Genomic DNA, 20,180 nt, shown 5'->3' on the forward strand with positions numbered 1-20,180 from the left:
ATGAGAAAGAGGGACACTTAAGCCACGCCCCTGCCACACCCCTGATAACGCCCCACCACAACCCTAGTCACGCATACCATAAAGATTTCATAAGAAAAATATGTTGTTTTATAATTCAAACCACACTTTTCCTTTCTATCCTGGTTCATTTTCCTTCATGTTAACATTTTAAAATGAGTAATATATCAATTTAAAGGTTGGGAATAAAGTTTAGAGTCAAACACATTTTTTAACCTTCCTGGCGGTAAGCCCGAGCTGAGCTCGGGCTATGCCGCCGGAAGGCACCGCTCAGGCCCCGCTGGGCCGATTTGCATAATTTTTTAGCACTTTGCTAGCTGCATGTGCAATCCGATCGCCGCCGCTACCGGCCGATCCGCAGCCCCCCCCAGACCCCGTGCGCTGCCTGGCCAATCAGTGCCAGGCAGCGCTGTGGGGTGGATCGGAGTCCCCTTTGACGTCACGACGTTGGTGATGGCGACGGGGGAAGCCCTCCAGGAGATCTCCGATCGCCCTTGTCTCGCTACATGAAAAAAAATAAAATAAAAAAAACCGGCTTTGCTGCCCCCTGGCGGATTTTAATAAACCGCCAGGAGGGTTAATAAAGAAATATATATATTTACATAGAAAGAGGGACAAATGAGGAAAGAGGGACAGGGCTACCAAAAAGGGACTGTCCCTCCAAAAAAGGGACAGTTGGGAGCTATGCAATATGCATACAGCGTGTTCTGGACTTTATGGTCCTCATCAGTGCATTTTAGGGATTAATATAGCTCTATGGGATAAGGCTTGGACCAGTACTAAATGATACCCAAGATAGATGATGGGGACCCAGAATCACTAGATTGAAAAGCCCTCTTACTAAAGAACAATGCTTAATTAAAATGCTACTTTCTTAAAACAGAAGCTATTTGCAATAATTAAAAATCCCCAGCATGTCTCTCTGACACATGCCCTGCTTCTCAAATTACAAGCCCCAGAATATATGATCAGCAAAGGATATCTTATTACCTCCTCTGCTGCCAGTTCCTGCAATGTCTGCTCTCTACTCCCTCTAACCCAGAACTTCCTGTCTCTATGCTCCACCCCTCCCTGTCTGTTAGCTCACCACCTTCTGGAGAATTTGAGAACTACAGACCAGAGTAATGTCTGCAGTTTAACCCATAAAAACATTTTTATTTTTTTGTCCGTCTGGAGGCTACGTTCTTGGGATTGTAAAGCCTGGGAGAGAATAGCAGCATGATTTTCATCTAGCTGAGTTTGCATTTTTTTCTACTGTGCCTTCCAAATCATGAACTCTAACGTGCGCGTTATAATGACTGTGAACTGCAATGAAGACTGGACATAGACTTTAATACAAAGCCTGCATGCAGCGAGCTAGAATAATGTGATCAGTTACAACACAGTACTGTGAACAGACACAGACCCATAGAAATGTATGGGCAGTGAGTTGACATGCAGGATTGTTCTGCAATGCAACTGACCACTGTGAATAGGGCCTTATAGGAGTTCTCTCTAGCTTGGAGATCTATCTCTCCTTCAGGTTGATTCACTAAAGTGCGCAAAACCTACTGCACAGAAAAGCAGTCTTAAATTACACGTGATCCTTCCAATTGCTGCTCGATGTGCAGTAGCATGACCGCGAAAATTCACTAACGTGGCTGTTACTACATTAATCAATGTAGTAGCAGCCGCTCTAGTGAAGAACCACGGTCATGCTACAGCACATCACGCAGCAATTAAAAGGACTGCAAGTAAATTAAAAGCATGCACTGAGCTGGCAGGGCTGCGCGTAAAAAGCACCCTAATTTTATCCCATGCTGCTTGTGCACAATAGATTTAGCGCACTTTGGTGAATTAACTGGCATATCTTTAGTGGTGGCGATGGAGCTCAAAAGGTCCTTTATGTCCCTAACTTCTGTCGAGTGCCTCGAAGAGTTAGAGTGGGGTCACTATGGCAGTGATGGGACTTAGAGGACTGGGAGAAACGCTGCCTACTAGGAAAGCGGGCTTCAGTTTTGGAGGCTTTAGCTGGCATTGTAGACCCACCGAAATGATGTTCCCCGCAATGTCCATTCTCAAAGGCATGGCCACCCGAAGTAAAGGTTGCACGAGCAGTGGAGACCACTCAGGAGGGGGATTTCTCAGAGCAATGACAGGTACCTTTGGTGTGGTGGCCTCCATATTCAGAGTGCTCTGTTTTGGATCGGGAGGCTGCATCCAGGGCATGGAGCAGCTCCATTTTGCGCGCTCTGGTGCCCGCCACTATCTTGGGAAGATGGGAGGGCCTGTGATTTGCACTTTTTTATGAGCTTGCTGGTTAGTCTGTACCTCTGGGTGTTTCAAGCCCTACTCCATAGAGCCAAATTAATCCATGCCATGAACTGATGAGGATCAACCAATCCAAAACAGTCTGTATTCATGTTGGATTATAATGGCTCTGTACTAATTACAAGCTGACACATCATTGCATTCCAGCGGTTCTGGAGGTGTGTTTAGCTTCTAAGGACAACAATGGTTAATTTGCATATTTCAGCAGTGTTGCACTGGGAGACATGTCAGAGTTCACGCCAACCTGAATTATCGCAAATTCTTTCTGTTTTAAGAAAGCAAACTTTTGTTTTTCTTTGGTGAAATATGCTTAAATTCTGCCTTATTTCTTCACCGGAGGGTGTGCCAAGGAAAAAATTGTCTCTTCTTGCGGGACATATGGGATGTACAGCTCAAAGGGTCTCCTGCAATTGGCTGAAACACTGTGGGAATAGCAGTGCTTCTTCACTCGCCATCGCAAGCCATGCCCCTCAAGAGCCTGCAGTGGCTTCCCCCGTCCTCCTCCACTGGGCTGTTCCAGCGCTGGGTCCACCAAAATAGCTTTGAAAAAAGGAAAGAGCTTTGAAACAGGAAATAAAACTGTAATTTAAAAAAAAGTGATTTTGTTTTAGACGTAGGAGACTAGATATAATTGCTTTTCATCAGTTTATTTTCAGTTCAGGTTTCTTTTAACGGTTGCTTGATGGTCTCAGGAATGAGTGCTGTACAGACGTATTGTTCGTCTGTAGCCAAGAAGCGTGTACTGTTCTATACAGAGGGGAGGAGTGCCGATGAATTGGCCGCCTTCTGCACAATGGGTTTGTACGATATTCTGCATGTAGAGAACCACATAGGCAGATAGTTAAACAATGCCTTTGGGCAGCTGCACATTAAATTTGCAGCCAAGGTGGCCCAAAATGTCTCTGCCGAGGATTAGCCAGTGTGTATGAGGCATAAAGATCTCCAGGGCTTTTCCATGCAGAAACTCAGCAATGACTTAAAGGGAACCTAAACTGAGAGGGATATGGATTTTTCCTTTTAAACAATACCAGCTGCCTGGCAGTCCTGGTGATCTCTTTGGCTGCAGTAGTGGCTGAATCACACACCTGAAACAAGCCTGCAGCTAATCCAGTCTGACTTCAGTCTGAGCACCTGATCTGCATGCTTGTTCAGGGGCTGTGGCTTAAAGTATTAGAGACACAGAATCAGCAGGAGAGTCAGGCAACTGGTATTATTTTAAAAGGAAAAATCCACATCCTTCTCAGTTTAGGTTCCCTTTAAAGGACAAGTTCATGCAGTTTTTGTATGTATTTAACAGGATATGGTTTTACATGAATTGTGCATAAAAGGATGTTGTAAGGAAGGTTACAGTTTTATATAAAAACACCTGATAAATAAATGCAGTTTTTTATTTCCTGCTTTGCAATCTCCAGCCTCCTAATCAAACTCTCCCTCCCCCTTCCCACCAGGTCTGAATCCGTGATAGGCTGACTGGCAGCAGGGAGGCGGGGCTTCAGCTGACACAGCATGCTGGATAAACCATGATTATGGTTTTTTGCCATCTGGGCCAATAATCTGGTGGGTGTACTGCTTCCCCATGATGTCCTTTAGTGAGCTTCTGTGAGAAACAAGCGCATTGTGCGGTTTCTTCCCCTGCAGTGCAGGACACTGCATGCTTGTTTCTCATCTGTCATCCCTCCTCTCCACAGAACAGCACCCAATCCTTGGCTGTATCTGAGCTGCGTGTCTTGAGCTTGACTAACTGCAAATGCAGTTAGATTTAAGCCAAACATCTGATCGGCATGCTTGTTCAGGGTCTATGGCTAAAAGTATTAGAGGGGGAGAATCGTCAGGACAGCCAGGCAATGTGTGTTGTTTAAATAAAAATAAATATAACAGCCTCCATATCCCTGTCAGGTCAGTTATCCTTTAGGACCCCGTTTACTGTGTTATAGGTAGGAGCAAATTTGATAGACTGAGAATTGCAGTTCCAGAGAGTGGGAGCAGCCACTGCCCTTGTGAGTTTACAGTCTAGAGCAGGCATGGGCAAACTTTTCCCTCCAGCTGTTACGGAACTACAAGTCCCACAATGCATTTGCCTTTATGAGTCATGACTGTGGCTGTCAGACTCCTGCAATGCATTGTGGGACTTGTAGTTCCGTAACAGCTGGAGAGCCAAGTGTGCCCATGCCTGGTCTAGACACACTGACTAGATGAAGAGACAAAAGGGTTAGCACATGATGCAGTGAACCTCAGCATCTGACTATACCAAGAGCTTGTCTAAGAAGTGTGCTTTAAGGAAGTATTTGAAGATGTGCAGGTCCGGCACATAATGACCAAGCCATGGGAGAGAACTCCAAGGGAGAGGTGACACTTGTGAGGAGTCCTGGATATGGGAGTGAGGTGACCAGACTATTGGACAGAGTCTCATGGGAGAAGCAAAGGTTTCCAGAAGCGATGGTATCTGGAGATTAGTAAGGAAATGTATGTAGGGAACAGTTTGTGGAGAGCTTTGTATGAAAGAATTAGGAGTTTGAACTGGATACATTGAGAATATCAGTGCCTTTGAAACAGATCTAATAGGCCATGGGTGCTCAGTTGCTTAGCGCTACCGCTCTCTCCGCACTCCAGGTGTTCTCCTGATCGCAATATGGTGGCGGGATCGTGGTGCCACTGAGTTCCACCACATGCCTGGGCATTTAGATCTGCTTTAAAGGTCGACGGCTTCTTCTGGTTGGTGCCAAAAGCAGACCAAATTACCAACTGTCAGAGCAATTTGGAAAAAAAAACCACCACCGCAGCAAGTGATCACTCACTATCAGGACATATGGATGGCATCCGTTTCCCTGAGGCTTTTCCTTGGTTCTGCAACAGTATATCTACGCTCCTTGAGAATTCATCTTAGCTCCCAGTGGAGTAGATATATGTACCTTGCCACAATTGTCTGTGCGCGTGCTCCCGTATGCTCTCCCATTGCTGCCCCTTTGTAGACTGATTGGACCACATGTTCCTATTCACTGATCAAAGTGCTTGTGATCAGTGCTCACCAGCATCAGTGAGGTACCGGTGGCCATTGACAAAGTAAACATTCAACAAACACAGTACACAGGAATATAAAGAGTGAGTGTGTGTGTGTGGGTGTGTGTGGGTGTGGGTGTGGGTGTGGGTGTGTGTGGGTGTGTGTGTGTGTGTGTGTGTGTGTGTGTGTGTGTGTCTAGTAGTCACATAGTAAAATTACTCCTACATACATTAAATGAAATAAAAATAGTGTGTGTGTCTAGTAGTCACATAGTAAAATTACTCCTACATACATTAAATGAAATAAAAATACATACAATTCCCCATTAATTAACCCCTTACCTCTCCCCATAGTTACCGAAAAAACTTGGCTTGTAATAAAAAAAAAGTGTCATTTAAAAAAAATACATGGTCACCTTAGGGACTCAACTTTTTAATATGTATGTCATGAGGGTATATTACTGTTATTTTTGCAAATTCAGGCATGTAATTAGTGATATAGTATAAACCAGGGTGTCAAACTCAATCACATAAGGGGCCAAAATCTAAAACATTGTCCAAGTCACAGGCCAAAATTTTTATTAAGATTTAACATTTATGGAACAGTTTTAAACGAAGTGGTCCTGATCCTTCCGACAGCCACTGGCTCTATGCTGCATACCTCTGACTCCTGAGGCATGTCACGTGATTGGGAGAAGTAGGTATGGAAGCACAGAGCGTGCCACTTCCAGGAAGAACAGAAGAGGCACAATGCATGGCCGGAGCAAGTAAATATTACACCGCTGCGCTACTCTGCAATGTGGGGAGATGGTGATGGGGAGGGAGTAAAGGTGTGCGATTTACCACCCACTGAAGGGGTTGGGGGCTTGGATCCCAGGAGTGGGCCCCATGCCAATTTTGTTAGGGGAGGGTGGCTGGGGGTGGAATGTAGGTTGTTGCACCCTTGCTCAAACTGACAAGGTTTCAGTTTGAAAGCCAGTCACCAGTATGTTCCTCTGGATGGGAAAGCAATGTGCTGTTGTCCTTTCACTTCTTACAGTGATAGGCATTTGAAGCTCGAGGGCCACATTAAAATGGCAAGGAGGGCCACATTCAGCCCGCGGGCCTTGTGTTTGACATCTGTGGTCTAAATGAACTCAAAGCTGAAAAAATACACCTTTATTTCCAAATAAAATATTGATGCCACACATTGTACTAGGGACATAAATTTAAATGTTGTAATAACCAGGACAAATAGGTAAATAAAATGTGTGGATTTTACCAACAGTAGCATGTTTTATTTTAAAACTATAATGGCTGTAAACTGAGAAATAATTCCTTTTTTTCTGTAGAATCTTGTTCTGGTAAACTCTGATGTAGTAAACCTCTGGATATAGTACTTGTTTAGAACAAGAAAATGTATGCGTGCTCAAACACCAGTTCTAGGGATGATAAAAAAAACAAGACAAGAGGGGTGCTCTGAGATGCTTGTAAAGAAACGGCCAGGTCTCACCTGGTTTTCGTATGGCTGACAGTAGTGCTCAGCCAAGTAGCGTCTTTGTCCCTCTTGGGTAAGCTGGGGACTGAGGTCTCCGGAGGTCTGGCTGTAAGGCACATTGATACAGCCAGCATCACAGGCGCTGCGTCATCCACATGCATGTTGCCGTCATGGAAACCAGGACGCTTGCTTGCTAGCAGTATACCCGCAGCGAGCGCTGCCTGGAGGTCACAACAGTGTCTGATAGAAGGAAAAAAGCAGCTGCTGGAGAGAGCGGCAATGAATGAACATGGGGGGGGGGGGGGGAGCTTAAAGATTAAAAGCTTTATTGGAATAGACAAAGCGTTTCACAGAGGTCCACCCTCCGTTTTATCAAGTCAATAGTCTGACTATTGACGGCGACATGCATGTGGATGACGCACCGCCTGTGACGCTGGCTGTATCAACGTGCCTTATGGCGAGACCTCCAGAGAGCTCGGTCCCCAGCTTACCCAAGAGGGACAAAGACGCTACTTGGCTGAGTACTACAGTCAGCCACACGAAAACCAGGTGAGACCTGCCCTGGCAGGGACATGACTGTTTGTTTACAAGCATTTCAGAGAGCACCTCTTGTCTTGTTTTTTTTATCTTTCATGCAGTGGTCCTTACTGGGAGCAGCCTAAGCACAGTGAGGGTGGCCTGATCGCACCGAGGGGTAGAACCACGCCCCTATTCTAGTTTGAACAGTTCTAGGGATGAGCTCTGTACAGACACGCAGCTCAGTTACAGCCAAGCATCAAGTGCTGTTCTATGAAGAGGAAGGACAACAGATGAGAAAAAATCATGCAGTGTCCTGCACTGCAGGGGAAGAAACAGCACAATGAGCTTGTTTCTCACAAAAGCTCACTAAATGACATCTTGGGGAAGCAGTACACCCACCAGATTCTTGGCTCAGATGGCAAAAAAAATTATAATCATGGATTATTATCAAGCATGCTGAAGCCCCGCCTCCCTGCTGCCAGACAGCCTATCACGGGTTTAGACCTGCTGGGAAGGGGGAGGGGAAGTTTGATCAGGAAGCTGGAGCAGGAAATAAAAAGCTGTGCATTCATTTATCAGGTGTTTTCATATAAAACCAAACCCTACTTACAAAATCCTTTTATGCACAATTCGTTTAAAACCATATCATGTCAAATACATACCAAAACTGTGCACTAATTTGTCCTTTAAGTCATTGCTGAGTTTCTGCATGGAAAAGCCCCACCGATCTTCCCTATTATATGCACACTGCCCAATCCTCGGCAGAGACGGTAATTTTGGGCCACCTTAGCTAAGGGTGCATACATTCATCCAATTTTGATTGGCCAATTACTGCCTAGTTTTACCACCTCCATGTAGTAGAAGGGCCAGTTTGAGTACTATGAACAGATTGAGTAGGTAAGCTCTCATGCTACATGGAAGTGGTGAAATTGGCCAATCAAAATTGATGGTGTGTATGCACCATAAGAATTTAACATATGTAGCTGGCCAAAGACATTTTTTAAGATCAACATATATGGTTTGCTACATGAAGACTGTCGTATGAACCAATTGTGCAGCAGGATGCTGATTTCTCGTTTGTCGGCCATCCTCCCCTCTGCATACAGCAGTACTTCTTGGCTAAGCCAAACAGTACATCTGTACAGCACTTCAGTGTTCTCCCCAGAATTTTTTTCCAGCTGGGTGGCATGATAAAGTAGCCGGGTGGGGCGAGATGAGAGAATGGAAGGCCGGTGCTTCTGTGAGCAACTATGCTTACAGCAGAGGAGGAGGTGAGCCGATAACAGCCGGATGCTCACCAAAATTAGCCAGGTGGAGCACCCGGCTAAAAGAGTCTGGGGAGAACACTGCACTTGTTCCTGAGACAGTCAAAAAAATCATTAAAGGGAACCTGAACTGAAAATTAAATGATGAGATAAACAACTATATCTAGCCTCCTACTCCTAACAATTGTCTTTTTAAACTTCACAGTTTTACTTTCTATTTAATGGTCTTAGGACACAGCGCTGGAATGTCCCAGTGGAGGATGACGAGGGAAGCGTCTGCAGGACCAGAGGGACCTCCCTTTCCTGAGGTAAGTACACATTTAGGGCATGTTTTACCTACTGGTGCCCTTTAGGGCTTGTTCACACTAAGGGGGTTTTTGCCCTTTTTTCAAGCGCAGGCGATTTTCAAAATCGCCCTCAAATGCTTATGCAATGAATCCCTATGAGAGAGTTCACATCTGAGCGGTTCATTTCCGATCTGCTCAGCAAAGCCGTGCCTGTACCATTTTTGAGGCGATTTTGCCTCAATCGAAGGTATAGGTAAAACACAAAACGCTCACAAAATCGATTTGTGCAGCAATTGCGTTTGTGTTTTTAAGAATACATACATTGTATTTATTCTTTTCCGGATCAAAGAGTTCACTTCCTGACTTGCGTCAGGAAAAAACGCAGCCCTGCGCTGCCTGGACCAATCACTTTCGGCAAGCGCAAAGGGCTGGATCGGTGGCGTATGACGTCAGGACGTCGGCTGACGTCATCCTGATTGTCGCCATGGCGACGGGGTAAGCCCGGCTCTCCGCGGGATTTCTTGTTACTTGTGATCGCCGAAAGCGATCAGAAGGGCGCACCATGTGCGCCCTCTAGTGGGCTTTTATGCTGCCAACTTTCAGTTGGCAGCATGAAAAAAATAAAATTGCGAAAAAAAAAAACCTGCCGCCGCCGCCACCCTGGCAATTTAAATAGAACGCCAGGGTGGTTAAAGTGATTTTACTAAACAAACATCACAGAGTCATACAGCCAAAATGAACCAAAACAATCCATTCAGTTTTTTATGAATAAACAGGCTCCCACACCTAGGATGGTCACCTCTTGTGAGTCCTCTGGTGTTTTAAAAGGTTTTTCTTCAGGCTGTAACTTTTCCCACACTCTGAACATGAAAATGGACGTTCCCCTGTGTGACTACTCTGGTGTGTAAGAAATTCTGATTTGTAAACAAATTGTTTCCCACACTCTGAGCATGAAAAAAGACGTTCCCCTGTGTGACTTCTCTTGTGTATAAGAAAGTCTGATTTGCAAAAAAACTGTTTTCCACAAACTGAACATGAAAAGTTCTTGCCATCATGAACTTTCTTATGTTTATCTAGGCTTGCTTTCTTGATGAAAGATTTCCCACATTTCGGACATGAAAAAGGAGAGTTGTGAATTCTCTGATGATAGAGGAGGGATCTTTCGTGAATAAAACTTTTCCCACAGTCTAAACAAGAAAACGGGCGTTCACCAGTGTGAATTCTGTGGTGAGTAAGAAGATCTTTTTTATAAGTGAAACTTTTCCCGCATTCTAAACAAGAAAACGGGCGTTCGCCAGTGTGAATTCTGTGGTGATTAAGAAGATCTCTTTTATTACTGAAACATTTCCCACACTCTGAGCAGGAAAAAGGACGCTCACCGGTGTGCGTTCTCAGGTGTTGAAGAAGGTGTGCTTTTAGAATGAAGCTTCTTCCGCACTCTGTACATGAATAAGGGCGCTCACCAGTGTGAAATCTCTGGTGTCTAAAAAGGGATCCTTTCTCAGTGAAACGTTTATCACACTCTGAACAGGAAAAAGGACGCTCACCCGTGTGAAGTCTCTGGTGTGCCACAAGGATTGAATTCCGAGCGAAACTTCTCCCACATACTGGACAAACAAATGGACGCTCTCCTGTGTGAATTCTCTCATGTGTAAGAAGGGCACGTTTATTGATGAAATGTTTCCCACACTCTGAACATAAAAATGGCTGCTCCTCTCGATGCACATTCTGATGTGAGACATGATAGGAATTCTCTCTAAAGCATGATTTGCCAGAAGATCCCTCAGAATTGGAATGATTCTTTGTTCTAAATCTGCCATGGATATTTGAGGTAATAGGATGTGATATGTCAGAAGATTCCTCAGGATTAGAAGGATCCGGTGATCTCTCCTCATGGTAAAGTCTGTGATGTGTATTTCCAGTAATGGGGTTTCCTCCTGGAGAATATTGTGTGACGCCATTATCTTCTGCAGTGTCATCCAGAGGTGAGATAAGTCGTCCCTCCGAGGTGCTGCCCACATCCTGTCCATCTATTGGGGAAATAATAATAATAGTTATGTACAACATTCTCCTGTCTGCAGACAGCAGTCATGTATGCGGCTCCAGCAGTAACTGATGTCACAGAGCTCTGGCATGTAGTTCATAGAAAAGATGGGAACAAGCACCACTAACAATACATAGTAAATACTGAGCAAATGCCTAGGCGTGCTACGAGCTAAAACAATGCCACAAAAACCAAGGGAGAAAAGAAGTAGCCCTGCAAGCACCACGCTAGAACAAAATGTAGCAAATCAATGAAAAATCATCTTTATTGTAACATCAAAAAATGTATATAAAAACATGTAAAAACAATAACGTGGGTCTGGGGTCCCAAATGACAATGATAGATATACCAGCACTAATAATAATAATGAACAAGGAAAATACCACAGTGCATAGTAAATGTACAAATGCAAATACAATAAACTCTCACAATAGCCAACAAGGGTAAACAACACTGGAGTAGGGAATCATTAAATGTTCCAAAAATGGTACAAAATTAATGTACAATAAAGTGCAAAAGTATGATGAGGTAATCTGTGTACCAAGAGGTAGTGTATATAAACAAAGTGACACTGTGCAGCAAAGGGAAAAATAAATAAATGTATTGTGCAAAAACAGCAATTGTAAACAATCAGAGGCGTAGAAGCATGTGCAAATGATGCACTAAGGTACATGAGGGTAGCAGGGAGCAACCACAATACTCACAGGTGGATGGCAAGGGAGAAAAAGAAGGGACCCCAAGTCACGGAAAGCCTTAGTGCACCACGCGGGAAAACGCCCGCTTCTGAGGAGGCTTCCCGCGAGGTGCACTAAGGCATCCACCTGTGAGTATTGTGGTTGCTCCCTGCTACCCTCATGTACCTTAGTGCATCATTTGCACATGCTTCTACGCCTCTGATTGTTTACAATTGCTGTTTTTGCACAATACATTTATTTATTTTTCCCTTTGCTGCACAGTGTCACTTTGTTTATATACACTACCTCTTGGTACACAGATTACCTCATCATACTTTTGCACTTTATTGTACATCAATTTTGTACCATTTTTGGAACATTTAATGATTCCCTACTCCAGTGTTGTTTACCCTTGTTGGCTATTGTGAGAGATTATTGTATTTGCATTTGTACATTTACTATGCACTGTGGTATTTTCCTTGTTCATTATTATTAGTGCTGGTATATCTATCATTGTCATTTGGGACCCCAGACCCACGTTATTGTTTTTACATGTTTTTATATACATTTTTTGATGTTACAATAAAGATGATTTTTCATTGATTTGCTACATTTTGTTCTAGCGTGGTGCTTGCAGGGCTACTTCTTTTCTCCCTTGGTTTTAGAGCTCTGGCATGTGTGACAGGAGTGCTGGGGAAAAGATAATGGGTTGCACATCTCTTCCTGTCAGAGGGATTCCCACACTAGCTGCCCACAGCACTGAGCCTTTTCCTGTTAGCTGGGACTGTACAGTGCTGCTAACATGGTGTTATACTGAGGAATGGAGATGGGCCTTTCATATGGTGTACAGTATCTCCCCCTCATTTGTTGGCACTATGTTGTTATACTGAGGAATGGAGATGGGCTTTTCATATGGTGTGCAGTATCTCCTCCTCATTTGTTGGTGCTATGATGGTATACTGAGGAATGGAGATGGACCTTTCATATGGTGTACATTATCTCCTCCTCATTTGTTGGTGCTAGGGTGTTATACTGAGGAATGGAGATGGATCTCTCATATGGTGTACAGCATCTCCTCCTCATTTGTTGGTGCTATGGATGTTATACTGAGGAATGGAGATGGGCCTTTCATATGGTGTACAGTATCTCCTCCTCATTTGTTGGTGCTATAATGTTATACTGAGGAATGGAGATGGGCCTTTCATATGGTGTACAGTATCTCCTCCCCATTTGTTGGTACTATGATGTTATACTGCGGAATGGAGATGGGCCTTTCATATGGTGTACAGCATCTCCTCCTCATTTGTTGGTACTATGATGTTATACTGCGGAATGGAGATGGGCCTTTCATATGGTGTACAGTATCTGCTCCTCATTTGTTGGTACTATGATGTTATTCTGAGGAATGGAGATGGGCTCTCATATGGTGTACAGTATCTCCTCCTCATTTGTTGGTACTATGATGTTATACTGAGGAATGGAGATAGGCCTTTCATATGGTGTACATTATCTCCTCCTCATTTGTTGGTACTATGATGTTATACTGAGGAATGGAGATGGGCCTTTCATATGGTGTACAGTATCTCCTCCTCATTTGTTGGTACTATGATGTTATACTGAGGAATGGAGATGGGCCTCTCATACGGTGTACAGTATATCCTCCTCATTTGTTGGTACTATGATGTTATACTGAGGAATGGAGATGGGCCTTTCATATGGTGTACAGTATCTCCTCCTCATTTGTTGGCACTATAATGTTATACTGAGGAATGGGGATGGACCTTTCATATGGTGTACAGTATCTCCTCCTCATTTGTTGGCACTATGATGTTATACTGAGGAATGGAGATGGGCCTTTCATATGGTGTACAGTATCTCCTCCCCATTTGTTGGTACTATGATGTTATACTGAGGAATGGAGATGGACCTTTCATATGGTGTACAGTATCTCCTCCTCATTTGTTGGTACTATGATGTTATACTGAGGAATGGAGATGGGCCTATCATATGGTGTACAGTATCTGCTCCTCATTTGTTGGTACTATGATGTTATACTGAGGAATGGAGATGGGCCTTTCATATGGTGTACAGTATCTCCTCCCCATTTGTTGGTACTATGATGTTATACTGAGGAATGGAGATGAGCCTTTCATATGGTGTACAGTATCTCCTCCTCATTTGTTGGTACTATGATGTTATACTGAGGAATGGAGATGGGCCTTTCATATGGTGTACAGCAGGGGTCCCCAACCCCCGGCCCACTGCTGGTCCGCGAGCCGCTTGCAGCTGGGCCGAGGGTCTGTCCTCTCGCGGCCGCCGTTGTTATCTTAGCTGGCGGCCGCTTCCACTTATATATCTTGCTCAGCCCACCTCCTTCTTGCCCAGTCTTCTCTCTTAGCAGCACATCCCCCAGCTGCTGTGAAGAGGCAGAAGCAGTAGAGCTGCTTCCTGTAGCGGTGATGCGTATCGCCGTTACCATGGGAACCGCTGCCCTGCTTCCTGCCGCTTCACAGCAGCCGGGAGAACTGCTGCTGTGAGAGAAGACGGGGCAAGAAGGAGATGGGCTGAGCAAGATATATAAGAACAAGCGGCCGCCAGCTAAGGTAACACAGCGGCGGCCGCTACTAACTATACCGAGGCATCTATACTAGCTATACTGGGGCAGCCTATACTGGCTATACTGGGGCAGCTATACTGGCTATACTGGGGCAGCTATACTGGCTATACTGGGGCAGCTATACTGGCTATACTGGGGCAGCTATACTGGCTATATTGGGGCAACTATACTCACCATACTGGGGCAGCTATACTAACTATACTGGGGCAGCTGTACTAACTATACTGAAGCATCTATACTAGCTATACTGAGGCAGCTATACTAACTATACTGAGGCAGCTATACTAACTATACTGAGGCAGCTATACTAACTATACTGAGGCAGCTATACTAACTATACTGAGGCAGCTATACTAACTATACTGAGGCAGCTATACTAACTATACTGAGGCAGCTATACTAACTATACTGAGGCAGCTATACTAACTATACTGAGACATCTATACTAGCTATACTGGGGCAGCTATACTAACTATACTGAGGCATCTATACTAGCTATACTGAGGAAGGTATACTAACTATACTGGGGCAGCTGTACTAACTATACTGAAGCATCTTTACTAGCTATACTAACTATACTGAGGCAGCTATACTAACTATACTGAGGCAGCTATACTAACTATACTGAGGCATCTATACTAGCTATACTGGGGCAGCTACACTAGCTATACTGAGGCAGCTACACTAGCTATACTGAGGAAGGTATACTAACTATACTGAGGCATCCATACTAGCTATACTGGGGCATCTATACTGGCTATATTGGGACAGCTATACTCCCTATACTGGGGCCACCATACTCCCTATACTGGGGCAACTCTACTCCCTATACTGTAGCAACTATACTTAGATACCCTACCCATACCTGACCGCCTGGCAGATCACATTTCTAGCGGGAGCAATGAGTCATCAGGCAGTACAAAGAGTATGGCTTATTTAACAGATGATACTCCACCAAGTATTTTATCTATGGGTACCCAGTGATCATGTGATCAGCTGATTCTCTATGTCGTATTATCTGTCAATCAAGGAAAGGGTGACAGACCACACAAAACGGACCTATTCGCCAGCTCATGGAGCTCTCAAGCAATTGGACGACGAAAGCTTCAGTTTTTTAACTTAAAACTCCCCACACAGCGGACTTACAGCAGTCTACTGCTGCCAGAGAAAGTAACTTAATGTCTGCCATGGAACTGGTTGCTTTCTATTCGTTGTAACCAGGGCCAGTTCTCTCATGAAGCAAGGTGAAACACTTGCATCAAGTGCAGAGCTTACATGGGCAGCATGCTTGTACTGCGTGTTTACACCTACAGCATGCAGTCAGAGTAGGAGGAGGAGCAAGAGGAGAGCGAGTGAGGTGAAGAGATCATCATTGGGGAAAAGCAGCTTGTTGTGCTGTGTGAAGAGTCTGACAGTAAGTGAGGAGGGGGGAGGCAGGAGAGCAGCAGTATTTCACTTGACTTGCACAGCAGAAGGGAGGTGGTGGCACTGCTGTCCTGACTGAGGAAGAATGGAGGACAGCCGACTGGCTGATGGTGAGCAGTAGGTTTGTCACAGATTTGCATTCAGCCAGTCAGCCAGTGTGTTATTGTGTTGAGCTGCAGCATGTAATGTCTCACGTTGTCACATATGCTCCCTTGCTGACTGAAGCAGAGTAAATTGTCGGGTGCTGTGCGGTCATTACAAATAGGGGGGGGGGGGGGGGGGGGGGCATCCTCATAAGTGTGCCTCAGGCAGCAAAAAGTCTAGAACCGGCCCTGGTTGTATCCCTTCTACCGAGTACAGAAATTTGCTCCTCCAATCACTATAGTCCATGGGCATACATGACCTCGCCTTGGCCTGGATCTCCTACCTATCCAATCGCTCCTTCAGGACTTCCTTCAATGGCTCCTCCTCAACCCCTGCCCCACTCTTAATCATGGTCCCTCAGGGCTCTGTTCTGGGCCCCCTTCTGTTCTTGATATATACCTCATCTGGAAAACTCATCTCCTCCTTGGGCTTCAAATACCACCTTTATGCCAATGACACTCAGATTTACCTCCATACTCCCGATATCTCATCCACCACCATGGACAAGGTCTCCTCATGTCTTTCAACAATTGCCTCTTGGATGTCAGCTAGGTTCCTGAAACTTAACCTAGGCAAAACTGAGCTCTTGATCTTTCCCCCCTATGCTGCTGCACCCCACCCAGATTTCCACCTCACAATCGACAACACAACCATTCACCCTACCTCCTAGGCCCGCTGACTGGGCGTCATGCTGGACTCTGACCTCTCCATCCCCCACATCCAAAACGCCACCAGAGCCTGCAATTTCCACCTCCATAATATCTCCAAGATCCGACCAAGCTGCTCATTCATGCCCTCATCATCTCCCGCCCTGTCTGGCCTTACTTTAACTCCCTCCTGTCTGGCCCTTGAAACACATTGCCCCCCTTCAATCAGTTATGAGCGTGGCTGCAAGACTCATCCATTCTTCGCACCGCTCCGAATCCACATCTCCCCTCTGTGAATCCCTGCACTGGCTCCCAATCCAATATAGCATAAGTTTCAAGAGTCTATGCCTGACGTATAAATTTGTGCACAAAACCTGCCCTACCTACATCTCGGAGCTTGTTCACAGGTGTACACCAGGTAGTCCCCTCCGGTCCTCCAATGACCTTCGCCACACTGCCCCACGCATTTCCCACTCCCATGCGTGACTGCAGGATTTCTCAAGAGCCGCCCCCACCCTGTGGGGCCCATCAGACTTGCTTCCTCCTTCAACACATTCAAGCAAGCCCTCAAAACCCACCTCTTTAAGATGATCTACCCTCTCCCTACCACACAATAAGGCTTTGTTCACATCTAAAATTGAAATCTCAAACATCAACGTTTTGCGATTTTGTGCGCAATGCTTTTTAGCGCTTCTTGGCACTCCACTGCGTGCTCCGTTTTTTTTAAACGCTTTTCTAAAGCGATTTTGCAGAGCGATTTTTTAATTCACTCCCTGACGCAAGTCAGGAAGTGAACTCTTTGACCCGGAAAAAGAATACAATGTATTTATTCTTAAAATAGCGAACGCAAATCGCCGCACAAAGCAATTTTGCTAGCGTTTTGCGCTTTTACTATACCTTCCATTGTAGCAAAATTACGCTAAAAATTATACAGGCAGAGCTTCTGTGAATGGAAAGCCAACGAAATGCACTTATATGAACTATCCCATAAGGATTCATTGCACAAGGTATTTTAGGGCGTTTTTCAAAGTCGCCAGCTCTCAAAAAAGCGCAAAACGCACTAGATGTGAACAAGCCCTAACTCTCTGCTGAATATTTATTCCACAGCCCTACCTAGTGTTTCCACCTCCCTTAGATTGTAAGCCTCTGGCAGGGTCCTCCTTTCCCTAGTGTAATCTACAGGATTGTGTGCTCCTTTCCTATGACAGCCTCGTACATGTATTACTGGGCCTACCTAACCAGCCAATAATCGCATGATTATGTATCTTGTACCGTTTGCCTTGTATAACTTTGTTCTATGTTGTATAATCTTTTTTACGTCTGTAATTCTTGTATCTTGTATATATTTATTGTCCAGCACTGCAATGTTGGCACTTTATAAATACAATAAATACTAATAAGGGAGCTAAGAGAACAGCGAGTAGTTTCTCCATTCACCACTAGGCGGCTGTCATACTTACATATCGCTATCTGATCCCCGGATTGAAGATATCCTTCCTGGCAGATCACATTTTTAGTGGGATCTACCGGGGGCGTTACAGCCGCGCACCGGAATACCCCCTGGTACCACTGTACTCAGGAGAAGTAGTATAATGTGTTTTGTGGTGTATTTTTTACACATACCCATGCTGGGTGGGAGAAATCTCTCTGTAAATGACAATTTTTTTTTTTTTTTTTTTTTACACACAATTGTCCATTTACAGAGAGATTTCTCCCACCCAGCATGGGTATGTGTAAAAATACACCCCAAAACACATTATATTACTTCTCCTGAGTACGGCGATATGACATGTGTGACACTTTTTTGCAGCCTAGGTGCGCTAAGGGGCCCAACATCCTATTCACAGGTCATTTTGAGGCATTTGTTTTCTAGACTACTCCTCAGGGCCCCTAAAATGCCCCTAAAATGCCAGGGCAGTATAGGAACCCCACAAGTGACCCCATTTTAGAAAGAAGACACCCCAAGGTATTCCGTTAGGTGTATGGTGAGTTCATAGATTTTATTTTTTGTCACAAGTTAGTGAAAAATGACACTTTGTGAAAAAACTATAAAAATCAATTTTCGCTAACTTTTGACAAAAAATAAAATCTTCTATGAACTCGTCATACACCTAACAGAATACCTTGGGGTGTCTTTTTTCTAAAAAGGGGTCACTTGTGGGGTTCCTATACTGCCCTGGCATTTACGGGCCCAAAACCGTGAGTAGTCTGGAAACCAAACGTCTCATAATGACTGTTCAGGGGTGTAAGCATCTGCAAATTTCGATGACAGGTGGTCTATGAGGGGAAGAATTTTGTGGAACCGGTCATAAGCAGGGTGGCCTTTTAGATGACAGGTTGTATTGGGCCTGATCTGATGGATAGGAGTGCTAGGGGGGTGACAGGAGGTGATTGACGGGTGTCTCAGGGGGTGGTTAGAGGGGAAAATAGATGCAATCAATGCACTGGGGAGGTGATCGGAAGGGGGTCTGAGGGGGATCTGAGGGTTTGGCCGAGTGATCAGGAGCCCACACGGGGCAAATTAGGGCCTGATCTGATGGGTAGGTGTGCTAGGAGGTGACAGGTGGTGACAGGAGGTGATTGATGGGTGTCTCAAGGTGTGATTAGTGGGGGGAATAGATGCAAGCAATGCACTGGCGAGGTGATCAGGGCTGGGGTCTGAGGGTGTGGGCTGGTGATTGGGTGCCCTAGGGGCACATAGGGGTCTAATCTGATGGGTAGCAGTGACAGGTGGTGACAGGGGGCGATTGATGGGTAATTAGTGGGTGTGTAGAGGAGAGAACAGATGCAATGCACTTGGGAGGTGATCTGGCGGCGGGTCTGCAGGCGATCGGATGGTGTGGGTGGGTGATCAGATTGCCTGCAAGGGGCAGGTTAGGGGCTGATTGATGGGTGGCAGTGACAGGGGGTGATTGATGGGTGATTGACAGGCGATTGACAGGTGATCAGTGAGTTATTACAGGGAAGAACAGATGTAAATAATGCACTGGCGAATTGATAAGGGGGGTCTGAGGGCAATCTGAGCATGTGGGCGGTTGATTGGGTACCCACAAGGGGCAGATTAGGGTCTAATCTGATGGGTAACAGTGACAGGTGGTGATAGGGGGTGATTGATGGGTAGTTAGTGGGTGTTTAGAAAAGAGAACAGATGTAAACAATGCACTTGGGAGGTGATCTGACGACAGGTTTGCGGGCGATCTAATGGTGTGGGTGGGTGATCAGATTGCCCGCAAGGGGTAGGTTAGGGGCTGATTGTTGGGTGGCAGTGACAGGGGGTGATTGATGGGTGATTGACAGGTGATCAGGGGGGATAGATGCATACAGTAAACAGGGGGGAGGGGGTCTGGGGGGGGTGATCAGGAGTCCCCAGGGGGGCAGTTTAGGGAATAAAAAAAAAATAGCGTTGACAGATAGTGACGGGGAGTGATTGATGGGTTATTAGGGGGGTGATTGGGTGCAAACAGTGGTCTGGGGGGGGGGGGTCTGAGGGGTGCTGTGGGCGATCAGGGGGCGAGGGGGGGCAGATCAGGGGGGGGGGATCGGACACTGGGACCACCAGGGCAGGAGGCAGCCTGTATTATACACTTTGTATACATTACAAAGTGTATTATACACTTTGTAGCGGCGATCGCGGGGTTAACAACCCGCCGACGCTTCCAAACGGCCGGCGGGTTGTCGACGCGGGTGGGTGGAGCCAGTTGCCGGGGGAAGCGCGCGCCATCAATGACACGATCGCTCCCCCAGCATGCCGAAAGG

General features: G+C 45.5%; 1 protein-coding gene across 5 annotated transcripts in view; it reads right to left on the reverse strand.

Annotated features, from left to right (window-relative positions):
• The window catches only part of LOC137534763 (gastrula zinc finger protein XlCGF57.1-like), a 37,269-nt gene that overhangs the window by 9,285 nt on the left and 7,804 nt on the right, over positions 1-20,180 (reverse strand). For 2 of the 5 annotated variants that reach the window (XM_068256395.1, XM_068256399.1), the window contains one exon: positions 10,421-10,903. In XM_068256395.1, coding sequence (XP_068112496.1) covers positions 10,421-10,903 — 483 coding nt within the window. Of the gene's footprint in view, positions 1-9,659; positions 10,904-20,180 lie in introns of those variants that run through there. The other 3 variants (XM_068256398.1, XM_068256396.1, XM_068256397.1) reach the window with 3 other exon arrangements.

This window comes from Hyperolius riggenbachi, chromosome 10 (genome assembly GCF_040937935.1).
Source record: "Hyperolius riggenbachi isolate aHypRig1 chromosome 10, aHypRig1.pri, whole genome shotgun sequence".
Classification (NCBI taxonomy): Eukaryota; Metazoa; Chordata; class Amphibia; order Anura; family Hyperoliidae; genus Hyperolius; species Hyperolius riggenbachi.